The 15,893-nt window shown below is 42.3% G+C and overlaps 1 protein-coding gene across 2 annotated transcripts; it reads right to left on the bottom strand.

Moving 5' to 3' along the window:
* Nucleotides 1–10,995: 10,995 nt before the first annotated feature.
* nkx6.1 (NK6 homeobox 1) lies at nt 10,996–15,742 on the bottom strand. 2 transcript variants are annotated; one of them, XR_191455.4, is made up of 4 exons: nt 14,992–15,742; nt 14,701–14,873; nt 13,735–14,078; nt 10,996–11,321 (listed from the first exon to the last, which is right to left on the bottom strand). XR_191455.4 is itself a non-coding variant. In XM_004561853.2 (3 exons), the coding sequence occupies exons 1-3, from the start codon at nt 15,530–15,532 to the stop codon at nt 13,830–13,832; spliced, it is 963 nt and encodes a 320-aa protein (XP_004561910.1). In that variant the 5' UTR covers nt 15,533–15,742; the 3' UTR covers nt 13,428–13,829. The 2 variants fall into 2 exon arrangements, 1 of the variants encoding a protein (XP_004561910.1); XM_004561853.2 differs by lacking the exon at nt 10,996–11,321 and having other exon boundaries at nt 13,428–14,078.
* Between the last annotated feature and the right edge of the window lie 151 nt (nt 15,743–15,893).

Here is a 15,893-nt window from a genome sequence, read left to right on the forward strand (position 1 = left end):
TAATATTAATATGATGAGTAAAATAACAGAGCAGTGAAAATAGTGGAACGGTTTGTATCAAGTAACATGGGTACAAACCAGAATCTTCACTTAAATTAAATCACCACAAAAGCCAAAGTGACTGGCCCAAACATGGTTTCTTCTTCTGACCATGTGCCAAATAAATTTCATTACAGTTTCTTTACATTTTAGTTGAAGAAAACCAGCAAATCTTCACACCTGAGATACTGGAAGAAGCAAAAGTTCATCAAACTCATTGAAGCTACCTCACAGACTTATAAATCACAGATCCTGCAGTCACAACTGGATTTAATTCTCAATTAAATCTTGATTCTTGGTCCGTTTTTGAAAGATGAATATGATAAGCCGCTGGACTGTTAATGACAGAAACTCAACAAAATTTGTTCTGGAGGCCTTGCTCACACAGGAGCGTCCCCACAAGCTCGACTTCTTCACTTTCTTTCCATACTTGACCTGTTTTGTGCTGAGCACAGCTCGCCATGTGCCCGCTTTGGATTTTATTTCATTTTGTTTGATTTTTACGAGAGCTTGTAAAAGACATTTTGATACCCCGAGCTGTTAAAGTGTAAAGAGCCTCCAGAAAAACAGGCCGTCACCGGCCTGCCAATAAAAAATGAAAACCCATTTAAGCCAATGGAGGTGCAGCAGCGTGCCGGCGGTCAGTCAATAAACCAAACAACGGGCTGGGTGGGTCGGATCCGCCTGAGCAAGCGTCCGAGGGAGAAGACAAGGTCACCGAAGGAACCGGACAAAAGCTTCGACACACAAATAACAACAAATCTAAATATCAATACGACCCTGCATACTCACAGTTACCTGCCCAGGTGACAGCTGTGACCTCAGAATCGACTCAAAGCAGCAGAGTCTCTGTAAATTCACACAAATGAAGAAGAAGAATCTCTGAGAGCTGAGACAGTCTGCTTACAGAAACATGATAATCATCAGTGCAGCTGCACAGCTCTCCATGTAGGACGTTAATGACACTGGAGAATACACCTTACCGACAGGTGACGTGTATAAAAGAAGCAGTCGTGATAAGCAGTGTATACATGTGATCGAGAAATGCAGAAAGTGACGTTTGAGAGTTTCAAAAAGCTCAGTTAAACATTTTCCTTCTAAGGACCGTCTCACTCTGTGAAGTTTTTGGGGACAGCTTGTTTCTCTGAGGTGGGTCTCTATGGTCCTGTAGCAAGTACCTACAGGCCACGCCCACAAACATACACAACTTAAAACCATGTTCAAGCATAGCAGGTGTTTTGGTGGGAACAACAGTTAGCGCCATGAGTTTTAGATTGTTCGGTTGATTTTGGCTGAAAGTTGCTTTCTGAGAGACTGCTGCTGCTCCACTCTGTGTGCAAGAGGAGGCACTAACACGCACACCTCTCACCTCTAAGTTTAACCATCACAAACCCAAGACTAAACCTAAGCCTAACACCAAGTCCTAACTGATATTTAATATCAGTTAGGACTTCCATTGAGAAAAAATGGTTTGTATCTGAATCATTAAAAGGAAGAAAAACTTTATGAAAACTTAAGAGAACACAAAACATTCTAATCTAAAAGTGACTTCTAAGGTCATCGACTGAAAAATTTGAGGGAATCTGTTATTCTTTACACCATGATTTTCAGCACTTTTAACACTTTAAACCAACTCATTATCAACAGAATACACATTTAAGCTTTTCTGAACATGACTTCACTTCATCTTAGAGAAATACATCCAGCATGCGTCTGCTTATATTCTGTGTCAGATTTTTCTTCTTCCTGACAACAGAAGTTAGGAAGAAGTCATGAAGCTCATCACGATACATCAAACCAGTCACTGGAAGACAGCGACAGCGACACGGCCAACAGAGAAACAGATGATATCTCCAGCATCATGATTTTATTATGGAAAGGAAGAATTTGAAGATATTTGTTTGGAATTTCTAACCCTCACACACCCAGAGTTTAAAGCTTATTTAAATTTAGTTCGGTGTGGTTTCTGTCCTGGTCAGGGAAGAATGGAGCCACTCTTAATCATTCTGAGGTATGTGAGAGTCAGCTGGACAGGACCCAACAGTTCATGTAGGGGACTTGGAGAAGGTCGGTCATGAGTTTATATGAACTTACTCTTAAGTTCTTTCTCCTCAACACTGAAAGGAAACAGTTGAGTGGTTCAGTTATGTGACCAGGATGCTTCCTGGGTGCCTCTGGCCTATGACGAAGATCCAGAACATGCTGGAGAGATTACTTTTGCAGCTCTAAACTAAAATCCAAGAATCAACAAAAAAGTTTTTTATTTCGTAACACACGTGTTTGTAGGGATGTGAAATCACTTTGAGGACAAATCAGAGACAGGAATGGCCCTTGAACGAAGCGAGAGCTGGATGCTTTTAGAGATGTGGACCCTGAAGATATGACGATGGTCGCGGCGCTTGAGTCTGCAAAGAAAAGATTCTCCTCTCCGACATCACTTCTTTATCTATGAAACGTAACGTGCCGCCGAGATGAGATAACGCTTCCTGTGACTTCATTTTTCTTCGCCACGCGTCATGTTAATGCGGTTCCCCTCAGACGCGCTCAGTGAAAACCTCATTGATGGTCACATGTGTCAAACGCTCGCCACGGTGACTGAGAGCTCCTCTCTGTAATGGAGTGACGGACACCCCCACAAACACATTTGGGTAATTTGATGGGCGCTCCTGTTTATCATGTGATGCTTTCAGTGCAGGAGGAGGAAGCACATTGTGTGCACAGTTCACTCGCTGCATTTGTCAAAACAGAGATGTGCGTGGAGGCTAATGGTCCCAGAGAAATTAATGAGTCCATAAAACAGAAAAATCCGGCGTCCACACAAGCATGGCGGATCCTCTGACTTTGATAAACCGTTAAATGACAGACAGTCATCAGAGCCTGAATCACCTCTTCATCGCTGCAAGGTGAGTCTGCAGCGACACGCCTCTGTTGTGAGAATTTAACCCGCCAAATTAAAGCACGGAGCTCTTCACAATAAAACAAACCAACAGATAGCATGACCATCCACGCATCTCACGTATTCATGACCTTCAAAGAACTTTATGTAAAAGTTGCACCATGTCAAATGAGTTCAACACTTCTGTCCTGCAGGGTTACCCCAGGCCTGTAGTGGTCCCTTCCATGCCAATGAATATTTAATAAATGTATCCTGTAGGAGCTGAATGTGATTATGGTTTATTGATCTTTGGTAAATATATTGCAGCTGTGGTTCTGCAGGTCAGTCTTTGAACAAGTGAATGTGGCTTATATAAAGTGACAGTCTAGTTTTAATTTTCAAAGTTTTTCCTTTAATTTTTCTACTTTTCTGACAGCGTTGTGGTTTAGTGTTGAGCGTGTGTGGCTTCATGTTAAAATAAATAACTGTAAACAATAAAAGCAGCGCTGTAGCTAACGGACTAACAGCAAGTGTGAATCTGTGTGAATGTCAGGTAGAAAAAGTGCTTGTATGGGTGAATGAGACAGGTTGTACAAAGCACTGTGAGTGCTTAAGTAGAAAAGGGCTATATAAGATTTAGCTTTAGTGCTAGTGGAATGCGCCGGAAAAACACATCGCCACTTTTTTTTGATGCAGTGAGGAAACGGACCAATCACATTTAAGATAACGTGGTTAACATTCAGACGTCACAAAAGTGTTTCCAAAGCTGCCAGTGTCATATTTAAACTGCGCTCATGTATTCACGGCATTAACTCGTGCACATATTTGGGCGTTTCCCCCCCAGAGTTTGTCCACTCTGCTCTGAATCAAGTGAGTTTGTAAATTTTGAGCTTTTTTTTTTTCTTTTCACGCAGAAAAAAAAAATCAGCCTGCTGATTGGTCAGATGTGTCTGAGAGAAAAAAACAGGAAGAAGGTCCAGTATTACTGCCCACATCTGTTTGCAGTAAAGAGAAAACTCAGCTCATTTCTGGAGGTGTGAAATTAAAAGAAGGACAGCGCCGGGTTTTTAAGTCACATGAAGATGACCTTTATTTGACCTGACAGAAAGTAACAACGTGGAGACGACTGCTGGGATCTTTCTGTTTCTGTATCCTTGTTTGTCCTCTAACTCGGTCATCAGGTTTAAGGCTCTTAAAATGACTTGGTTAGTTTTAGATGCTGAACTGATCACTAAGTTTGTTGGAGTCTGCTACACCTTATCCCGTACTCACCTGCGGCTTTGAGAAAAAAAATCTCCCTTCCTCTGAGACATCATTAAAGCGTGACTCAGACGGCATGTTTCTGCTGCACAAATAGTGTGTCTACATTAACGGGCCCACAGCTCGTCACACGTCTGTTTATCACCGCATGAATCCATCTCCATTGTTTTAATTTCATTAAAGGCCCGATGCACTTTATTACCTTTTTAGTGTCTGCAATATTTATGAGTGAGAAACACTCTGTGATGGCACTAATGCCAGCTGAGGAGCGGCTGGAGGTGGCGGTGGGGGGTTATACCAGGGAGCCCCCTCCCAAATGAATGTATAATCAGGCTTTGATTCCCAGGCCTGCGTCAGGCAGCTTGGGCACCATCTATTACCGCGGTGCCATTTCCTAAGTGTTTGCTCCCCAGCCCGACCCTGCCACTTTATCTGTTGGTTTTATTTTCAGAGTGCATGCTGTCCATATGTTACCCTAATAGTTGCAATAATTCTTGTGCAACAGGGCTCGTGTTTTATTAGTCCTGAGCAGGAAGAGAGCGGCGAGAATGCATTTTAATAAAAAGCCCTGTAGCAGCACACTAATGGGCTGACACAGGGGTATTTGCATAGAGATGAATTACGGCGGGCCGCCTTGACGTGACTTTTAAAATATGATTGAGGAGGTTATTATTGCTGCACTATGATACGTGTTAACAGGTTATTTTAGCGTGGCTAGTGCTAATAAAATTCCCAACAAAAGACTCGGGTGATGAGGGCAGGCTTTTTCATTGCCAGAGTCTACTGAAGGTGCTCATTTTGTCATTACTTAGCCCAGTCAACCCCCCCGGTCCCACAGAGGGGAAATAACAGGCGGCGTTTCATCGCCGTCCATCCTTCAGGAAGGCCATGACCGACCACAGCCTCATAATTAATCACAATAGTTTGTCTCCATTTTATTCAGAAACAGTGAAAGGTTCAGTCTGCTTCAGGTCAGTATCAGATCCTCCACAGCTGCTCTCCCCCCCCATAAGATGAGGTTTCTCTGATTGGACGAATGAATGTAAATGTAAACAGTGAAGGTCACAGACGAGACTGGTGAAGGCTTAACAGCCAACACACCTGATCAGAGTGCAACAAACTCTGTCATATTTAAAATATTCACCGCTTATTAACTGTTTATATTCTCAGTTAAGATGAAAACTATCATTAAGTTGATTTTATTCTGTAGTTGGAATCTTGATTATTTAACATGATTACTGATTAGCCAAAACAACATGCATTCAACCTAAAAAGTAACAGCATCTTTATGAGGGAGAATTTTAAATATCATTCAAATAAATAAATAAAAACTATAATCTTGAGGTGAGTCTAGGCGCAGAGTAGTGCCTGTTTGTGTCTGATTCAAACACCACTTCCTGCTGACAAGGCTCCACTGCAGGATGAGGGTTCAGGGTCAGGGTTAGGCCTAACCCAAAGAAGGCTGAGGACTGTGAATCACAGAAGATCTGCACAGGTGACTGCCTGCTATCACTTCCATTGCTAGATTCTTGGCTCTCCAGGGGCTTTCCTTCACCTCATAGATCATGTTGAATTCAGGCTTTGTTTTTGGTCATCTTGGCAGGAAGTAAAATAAACTATGACTGACACTGGATTTGGGGGGAGCAGTAACAATGCAGTTCTGTAAAGGAAATTAAATACAAGCTTCACAGTAAAAATGAGTGCAAAAAGAACATAAATATTTTATGACATATCTTCACAATCTTTAGAAACCAAAATCATAATCACTGAGCCCTTACCCATGCCTATTGTATTTATTTTCAAAGTTTTCTGCACTGATAAATAAGAACCAGCAGACAGAAACTGAAAGCTCAGAAACCTGAAAAGGTCAGCAGGCTAACAGATCAGGCTAACAGAGGGAAGCAAACATAATGAAGTAAAATCAGAAAATATTTACCTGTGAAATGTGGCAAGGTAGGAGTATGAGAAGAAAAAAACCCACTGAAATAACAAGAATAATAAAAAAAAGTGAGTATAAAACTATGTATCATCTGTAAATAGAAGCATTCACACAGTCTGAGACGAGGTCTGCTACTTTTCAGCTGAGGTAATCCAGACTGTACGCATTGGCCCTGGAAATGTTTGATTTCTGATCAAAGCCCAAAACATAATTTTTATTTAATAGCATAAAAGACCTATAATAAAACATAATTTGCAAATTTGACACTAATTTTATTTTAATATTGTTATACGTTTAAATGTCATATTCAGCTGTGAGAGCAGCGTAGTTCCACTCTATCAGCAGGTAACACAAAAGCAGTTATGAGGTGAAGAAGATGGATACAATTCCCTGGATTATAACACCACATGGCTGGCAGAAATACATTAATGTGATGGGATGGACAAACACATGTTTTAATCTTTAAATATTTTTAAATATTTATTTAAATCTTTATTTTAAAATCTGATGGCTTCTTTTGCATTAAGAGAGAAACTTTCATATTACAACAAATAATTTGACTTTCACAGTAAAAGCAGTGTAAAAACTGTCATTTTAGAAAACATTTTATGTCATTGAAAACAATAACAGTTGAATTCTGTCTCCATGATAACCTTCTTTAGTTTTGAACTCGTTTCCAGTTTGTTTGCAGGTGAGGACACCTGTTCATGCAGAGGAGCTTCTACAGGAGCTGAAGCTCCAATAAAGAGGTTATCGGTGAGCGAGGTCAGCGGCCCGGGCTGATAACAGATCATCTCCTCCATCACAGGTGCTCCTGCTGGAGCAGCACCTGCTTTAACACCTCCTCCTCCTCCTCTTCACACAGGATTGGTTAATGATTTCAGAGGCTGTCATTAAGCTGCTGTAGCACACACACCAGTTAGCAGTGAGAGTATTTCCTCTCTGACAGCTCTCAGAGAGCAGAGGAACGCTGCAGGAATCACAGCTGCACAATGTTTCCACTCAACCATGAATGTGCTTAAAGGGGGACTGCTCAGAGCGCCACCATCGCCACCACAGCTCATAATGGAGGATCCCAGGGCGCTCCTTATCACACGGCTCCAGGCAGCATTCAGGGAGATAAGGCTGCCATGTGTGGGAGCTGCGGCCCCCGGGACACATGTCCTTGTGTGTAATCTCTTGTAGTACACAGTCAACTGAGAGCCCGTCAATGGGCTCTTTATAAAGGTCGGCATACGCATTAGTCACGCATACAGACACGGAAAGATCAGGTGGAAGTCAACAGGTGAGTTGCAACAGGTTTGAGTTGGTTTCTGCTCGCTGCTTCTTGTTTTACAGAGAAAATATGATCAGTGTCACCTTCTGTCACCGAACATCTGTTTTTGTTTGAGTAGCTAAATAAGGAATTTAAAAAAAAAAGAAGAAGAAAAAACTGGTACAAAAATGATTCTTTGAAGCAGGGAGGGGATGAAAATCCAGACGTGCAGGAGAAACCCTGAAGCAAATGTTCCACAGTCCTGGAGATCCAAAGCTGGAAACACGAGGAACAACATGAACAGTCTGTTCTAAGTGTTTCTCTGGCCTTCAACTCAACGTGAGAACAAACTGGAGGTCATGTGATGCACACACAGCAGTATGGCAGGTGATTGGCTGTAAGAGTCACATGGTAATTTAATTCTGACGGAAAACGTTTCTGTTTTTTATGAACTTCTAACAGGCGTGACTCTAAAGGCTATAACCAGCATCTGGTTGGAAAGTTTATCACAGCCAGGCGTTGCAGAATCCGGCATAATATTCAGATTTTCAACTTTCTGCCTGTCCTTATACTAACCACATGCTGCATGTTTCCTTCATGAGAACACAAACTCTCAGCACAGTGATTTTGACCCCACTCTGACATTTGCCCTTTAACCTGCATCACTTTGATGTCATTCAAACACTTTTATGTCACACTGCAATTTCAAAATTCCAATATTGCGGTATTTTAAAAACACTGGACACATAAGAAATTAATAAATAAAACAAATCAGCCCATTGGCACTGGAGCCAATTATTCCATTTATTATTGTACTAATAAGGGGCTTCTTTCTATTGTTATATGTTGTATTACAGATATGTTAAAGGTGTTTAAGTGAAACCTGATGCAACTATCAGAGATTACTGTGGGTAAAAAAACAGAATGGGGCATTGTGGCGTTCCACAGGGCGCTATCATAGATCCTCTACTTTTCATTTACTTTTAAATTATATTCTTGTTTTTCAAAGCACAAAATATTTCCTCCTTCATGAAGCTCAGCTTTTAAAATTGTTTTAAGGCTTAAAGTTTGCATAATTAGAGGTGTGGCCTCTGATTGACAGGGGACTCTAGCTGCTAACTGTTTACTAGCTTCATTTGGAGCCTTTTGGAGGATTTTTAATTACATCATGTGGCCAATAATATGGCTGCTGTGAGGTTACTGTACTAACAGACTGTCCAAGAAGATGGAGCTCCAGGGTTGCTGAGTGAAATCAAGGATTTTAATTGGATATTGTTCCACAGCTGGAGTCCACAGACACCTTCAAACATCACTGTTATCTCACTGCTGCTAATGAGTCAGAACACTCAGTGAGGTGAGAATATCTCAGAAATGTCCTCCAAGCTTTTATTAGGGGACCTCAGGGTAATCTTTTACTGTCTCAGAGTAGGAAAAGGTTCATATTTGCATGGATTCCACTAGATTCAAAGATTAATTTCAGAAGGAAGGCTGTGTTTTCATAAATACAGACAGAAATTAGATTAAATATTTATTTTCCTGTTCGGTTTTGAGGCAGATTTGTCCAACTGAGTTTCATGTGCATAATTTAATGAGAAATGCACGAACCAAAGAGCCGTCTCACGTCAGTTTGAAACGCTCAACCTTTACTGTTTGAAGCAGACGACTGCTGGCCTTGATTGTTATTCAATAAAACTAAATACACCCCAATGCTAAAGCAAAGCACGCTTAGAGGCGGCTTCACGGTCCTGAACTTCAGAGCTGTGCCCTACGTAACAAAACCCACAAAAAAAGCAAACCTGACCCGCCTGCTGTTTATGAGGGGCCACCAACCAGAAGAAAGCTGAAAGAGCTTGTTTGAGGGCCTGTAGAGAGGCTCAGTTAGAGGTAAAGAAGGATTATTTTGAGCTGTGAATCATGCAAAGCTGCTCTGGAAGGCTCTAAGAAAAAACAAAGATGGAGCAGAAATATGAACAAAGATTTGATTTTGTTCATATTTAATGCATCAATAAATCACTGCATTTATCATCTCTGTTAGATTAGCACACTGAAGCCAGATGCTTCACCTGATCGCATGCACAGGTCACATGTCTGCCCATTGACTGCTGATTAATCGGCTCATTGTTGCAGCTCTCATGTGCCTGTTCGGGGTCCTGCCCCTCGTGTTGGGAACCTCAGCAATGCTCATCATCTCCTCTGTAACACACGTCGGAGCCTCCAATGATGGTCTTCTTCATTAACCAACCAATCAGCAGCCCTCAGACCTTGCCCTGCAGACACTGCTGTGCAGAAACGTCTGATATGTTTAATTCTCCAGGTTTTAAATATCATCAGCTGGATTTATTCATCTGTTAAATCTTCTCTAGCCAGCCAAAACATAAATTAAAACAGTGAAACCTGGACCATAAATCCAGACAATTATCAAAGAAAAGTGAAAAATTTAAAAATCTGGAACTCAAACTAAAAATGTTTTTGCTTAAACTCTATTTTCATAAACTCAAAGATTAAATTTCTTGGATGTGATACGCTCCAAAAAGTTTATTTCTGTGCCTCCATTTTTTCTGTGGCTTTATTTTGATTAAATTACATAGCAATTACTTTTAAAATAAAATTTACTTTTAAATGTTTATTTTTAAATTTTAATTACATTTGATTTTAATTTAACTTTAAAATACATCTTAATTTTACTTGCTTAAAAAAATTATGTTAATTGTTTTAAATTGCTGATGTAGCAGCTGCTGGAAGTGAGTGCCTTGTTGCTCTTCGTTCCTGTTAGATTAAGTTTAAAGTGCAGTAACATGTGAGAGTGTAGATTTCAGATCTGCCTGTAAAAGTCATGTTTCAGAAGCTGATGTTGATGCAGCCAGCAGAGATCTGAAACAGCCAATGAAAAAGGAGGAAATCCTTCACATCCTGCAGGAAACCATGTAAGGAGTTAATGAATGAAACGATCACAGATCAGAGAAAAATCCAGAGCGGCTCAGTTACATGTTACAGCAGTAATCTGACTATGTACACAGACAAGCTGTCTTTGAATACAGAACAAGTTTCAGCACAGAGGAGTTTTTTGTTTATATTTATTTCATGATTCCTGACGAGTCTCTTCCATCTCTGTCCAGATGCAAAAACAAACAAAATTATTTTATTTTATTTGTTATCGGTTTTAATATAAAATTTCTGGAATTTTTTGAGGAAAGGTTGGCTTGCAGCGAGCTTCAGGAGGAAAGCTCGATGATGAAGGATGAAGATGAGGAACTGTGTTCAGGAAATCCAAACATCTGCTGAGGAAAATACATTTGAGCCTCCGGCAGCTTCTTCATCCATGGAAATGTCTCGAAGCCTCGTCCTCTATGACGCCAACCAGAAAAACCATTAAAACCATTAAAAGTGTCTCTGGCTGTGATGATGGAGGATGAAGGAGGAGGATGAGCCCCTGACAGCAGCTGGGGTCGATGTGAAGGTGTGAGAAGGCCGGCAGCTTCCCCGTCCATCAGATTGCTGACTGATTTCTCCTCATGTGTCGTGTTTGTACAACAAAAAGTTAAAAGATGATCTTCTAACAGGGGAAAAAAACTGCATGAAACATAAAATCATTCATCACTAAACAGCTGCAAACTAATCAATAAATCAATCGATTGGTTGGTTCTTCCAGCTTTATTACAAATACTCAATAATTTTTTTACATTTCAATCTTTTATTTTCTCTTTTGTTTCGTCTCATTTGGTCCATTAAAAATTAAACATTTTTCTTCCTGTTGAGAAGCTCCACAGAGGTGCCAAACACGAGGGGCTGGACCCCTGTGGGGCCTCAGATGCTCAGTGAAGGCCTGAAGTGCCACAGGTCCGAGTCAGGGCCGAATGAAGCTCCTCTGGGGCCTGAAATGTGACTCTGGGTCCCTCTGAGCCTCGCAGTAGCCCGAGCAGAACCCCACAAATGGAAGGATGAGAGCCGTTCAGCTGACAGGAAATCAATCCGCAGCAGATTTAATAAATAAAAGATGAAGATGTTTTTTGGTTTAAAAATAAAAAGCAGATGAAGACTAAATATTTTATGCTCTGTCAGTTTCATAAAATACACGGAAAAAAGAACATTTGGAATTGTTCATTAAAAATAATAATTAATAACTTTTCTCTGCTGGAAAATGATAGATTAAAAATGTAGTCCTTTTTTCTGTTATTCATCAGTTTCATTTTTGTAATTATTCATATCAGTTATTAAAGTAATGCTTGGTGCTGTGAAGGGTTCATGTAACCAAGCATTACTTTAATAATACTATCAAATAATAAAATCAGAAGCTCCACATAAGTGAGCTGATGTTCAGAGAACATCTGGATCCTTCAGCCAGGATGAGCCCAGCTGTGAGGAGGAGTCCGCGGGAGGAGCCCGGGATGAAGTCCTCACCGGCCTCTAGCTCGTTTTAAAGGGAGAGAGGAAGTGGAGCTCTGAGAGATGCTTATGGCCACCGATTCATCAAAACAAAGAAAAACGAGACAAACATCACTTCGGGACTTCTTCTTCGTTTGTCTGGCTTATTCATTTATACTCAGCTGAGCACAAACAGCTGGAGTTGCACGAGGTCACGGCTTGAGCTGGACTCTAAATTTATAGGCTACCTCAGAAAAATGTTTAAACCATTTCCATCAACGAGTCAATTAATGGATTAATTCACCTCATTAATTACTGAAAGTCACACATTTTAAAACGATCCTTTAAAACGATTTAAAAAAATGTAAATAGAATAAAAGTGCATAAAAAGTCATCTGTATGTTCAGCCGGCCAGGAGCACCGAAACAACAGCGCCGTGGACACAATGACAGCATAATAATAATAATAATAATAATAATAATAATAATAATACATCAAATTATTATTATTAAAGATTTCAGCTTCAAGACCGCTACGATGGATTCAGACATTTAAAATTTATAAACACGGAAGTTCAGATCTCGCTCTCTTTGGCTTTCACAAATTATAATTTTAACAATAAATGAATGCTGCTCTGTGATAAGCTGACGGGGATTTAAAAAAAAACCCGGTTCTTATGCTTTATTATTTTTGCCGCAGTTTTTCGTGTCTCGTCAGTTTTTCTCTGTTTCTGTTTGACACAGGAATTTATTATTCATCATAATTCGTCTGGATCAGCTGATCTCTGAGTCTGTCCTCAGATCTGCTGTGTGTTTCACGTTTAACATTTAATTCAAAAATAAAAATTCAGAAGCACAAAAAAGGAAAAATGACATTTGTTTCTTTACCTTGAGGAGAGAAAAATAAAAATAATTATAAATTATAAAATAAATAATACGTTTTATAAATTTAGTCACGTGATAAAGAGTCATTAAAACGATTAAATTAATGTTTAGCATTAAAAATGAAAAACCAACTGAATGTGGGGAAAAGAAATCAGCGATCAAATCTCAGGAAGAATCCTCCGAGCTTCAGCTCGGACTTTATTTTTTAACTACTTTTAAATATTATTTTCATATTTTCAGCGGCAGTTTAAAACGGAGTTCCTGTTGACTGAAATGTATCCCCATGTTCTGCGTTTTACGTGTAAAAATGTGCGAAAATATAATTTAGACTGAGAAGAAGAGAGCACAGAGCTGCATTAAAACATGCCGGAGACGAAAAAAACAAAACAAAACTGAAAAACAGGATTCAAAGTCATTAACGTTCATATCCGCTCTTTAATTATTATCCTAAATGTATAAAATATTTCCAGAAAAACAAAAAACTCGACCCCGCGTTAGAATCACAGAATTAAAATTCATCAGCTGAGCGCTGATCAGGAAACAGAACTCGGATTTAATTGAGCGGTGGCGAGGGTGGTGTTACCGCTGAGGGTGGTGTTACCCGGGAGCGCGGACTGGTCGGGACTGAAGCCGGGACAGAGCAACGTGCAGCCGGGTGTGACTGCTCACAAACACCGACAGCCGAAGGAGAGAAAAAGCCCCCCAAAACTACAAAATCGTCCATGTTTTCTGCGTGATTTCAGCCGGGTTTAAAAAGGAAATCCAGAATCCGCCTCAGATGAAGCCGAGCATCAGCGACACAAAGCAAACACCTGCAGTTCTTTTTTTATTCAATAAAAGTGCATTACATGAGCCTGCGGGGTACACAACTGCGCAGACGCAACTCACAACCCAGAACATATAAATAAAATGTGCGCGAGCAGAAAAAAAACAATAATAAAAAAATGTAAATGTTTGCGCCGTTTGTGTCTGTACACGTGCTGCGTTCATGGTCTCCTCCTGAGAGGCCTTCAAGGAGCCGCAGCGGGGTGGTGTTGGTGGTGGGAAAGGGGTGGGGGTTAAACCCAAATGAAAAGTAGAAAAACATTAAATTTAAATATTCACATTTCTATCCACTCACTCATATTTACAGTCCGCTCCGGCCCGCAGGTAAAAACCAGTCTGTCGTTCAGGTAAGCTCACGTGACTTCAGCTGAGTTCGGACTTCCGGTCCGGTTAGGAGCTGTCCGTGTCGGGCGCGTGCAACAGCAGCGCGGAGCTCGCGGGCTTGTGTTTCTTGAGCAGCTGTGTGATTTTCTCGTCGTCGGAGTTCGGGTCCAGCGGCTTGTTGTACTCGTCGTCCTCGTCTTCGTTGTCCGAAGTGCCCTTGAGCCGCTCCGTCTCAGAGTCCTGCTTCTTCTTGGCGGAGGCCATCTCTGCCGCGTGCTTCTTCCGCCACTTCGTCCTCCGGTTCTGGAACCACACCTGCGGCGGCGGCACACACAGAAGCCCACTCACATTTCGGATGATTTAGCTTTTATTATTTAAAGCTAAGACAGGAAACAGTCCCAGTTTTCACATTTAAATTCCTACAGAAACCAATACAGGCGACTAAACGGCAGCTTATTAAATATGAGAAACTTTATTTATAAAGGCAGATTTAAACTGTGACAGGTTAAGTCATCATTCTTTCTATAATTAATTTTCCTCTTTTGAACTCAGATTTAATTAAAAACACGTATTCTGACCCGATGCATGTAAAAGGTTAAAATTGTGAGCTAAAGCTCAAAAATAATAACTTACCTAAACCTAAAAATAAGATATAAGTTACAAGATAAATAACTTAAAACAACGTACACATGATTGTTAAAAAATGTTTTTGCTTCAAATTAATTAAATAATTTTATTGTGAGACAGGAAAATTAAAACCTGAATTTTAGCTGAAAAACGTGGATTCAAGCCCGCTTTACAAAGAGTGCGAAAGGAAAAACCCCTGATATAATGATTGATGAATTCTCTGCGATTTACCCACAAACACAGTGAAAGTTCCGTTTGTGGAAGCAGACGGGTAAGCAGCAGCACATATTGAAATAGGGGTGTCGGTTACCTTGACCTGGCTCTCGGTCATGCCCAGGGAGTAGGCCAGCCGGGCTCTCTCGGGGCCCGCCAGATATTTCGTTTGTTCGAAAGTTTTTTCCAGGGCGAAGATCTGCTGCCCGGAGAACGTGGGCCGCGTGTGCTTCCGTTTGCCGTCTTTGTCCAATAAGACAGAGCTCTGATCTGAAACGAGAGGCCGACACAGACATTCAGTACACACAGCCCATAGCCTGCTTCTATTCTGTTCTATTATTTTATTGTACGTCATGTTTCTGGGATCTAACACTTGTTTTCCACTCACGGGGCGAGCACGCGAACCTAGCGTCCCTCCAGTGGGGGCTCTGCATCACCCCCGGCCAGAAGATGGGCGTCCTGCCTGGCAGGTCCGCCAGGGGCTTCGGGTACCGGGCCACGGCCACGGCGGCCGCGGAGGGGCTGAAGTAGAGCCCGGGGGGAGGCGGCGGGCTGAGGCTGCTGAACCTGGGCAGACCCGTCAGGATCCCCGCGGAGGAGGAGGCGGAGGCCCCGGCGGAGGTGGCGCAGGGCCGGTTCAGGATGTCGTTAATTCCGTGCGGGGTGGCAGAGGAGCACTGTTGCGGGGAGCCGAGCCCGGAGGACGGGCCGGTGGAGCTCTTGATGCCCGGGGAGGCTGCGGCCATGCCGCCCGGGTTCGGGGAGGTGGTAGCCGGTGAGGTAGAGGAGGCGGGGCCACCGGAGGAGAGCGGGTAGGCCGGGTACAGCGGGGTCTTCATCTCGGTCATGCTATGCAGAGCAGCCAGGGGGGGCGTGCTGAGGAGGAAGGCGCTCTGACGGGACCCGTCCATCGGACCCGCCGCTAACATCCCCCCGGGGGGCGGGCCGGGCTCTGCGGGCAGGGGCGCGCACTAACGCCGCTCTGAGCCCATCCCGGGCCGCTCTGCGCTCTAATCCCACCACGGTCCTCTATGCAGACAGCCTGAGTCCAGCTCCGAGTCCCGGATAGGCACCAGGCGCACGCGCTGCTTCCGCCCGCGAGTTGCGTGAGATAATAACAGCTGATCATCCGCGCGAGACTATCAGCCCCAAGTTAGAGAGGAGGGAGAACAGGGGGACGGGGAGGGGGGCTGAGGACGGGCAGGGGTGGTCTCTCCGGATTGGTTAACCTGGGGGTGACGTAGACGTTCCCGGTTCAGGAGGGCCTCGTGATTGGCTGAGCAGAAATGA

The sequence above is a fragment of the Maylandia zebra genome, linkage group LG7 (assembly GCF_041146795.1).
Source record: "Maylandia zebra isolate NMK-2024a linkage group LG7, Mzebra_GT3a, whole genome shotgun sequence".
NCBI lineage: Eukaryota > Metazoa > Chordata > Actinopteri > Cichliformes > Cichlidae > Maylandia > Maylandia zebra.

Bases quoted from the DNA above. Each gene is read 5' to 3' on its own strand.
- nkx6.1 (XM_004561853.2), bottom strand. From the start codon at position 15,532: ATGTTAGCGGCGGGTCCGATGGACGGGTCCCGTCAGAGCGCCTTCCTC. The intron at 14,874-14,991 runs GTGAGTGGAAAA...CTCTCGTTTCAG, and splicing joins TAGGTTCGCGTGCTCGCCCC to ATCAGAGCTCTGTCTTATTG. The intron at 14,079-14,700 runs GTAACCGACACC...CCGCCGCCGCAG, and splicing joins TGACCGAGAGCCAGGTCAAG to GTGTGGTTCCAGAACCGGAG.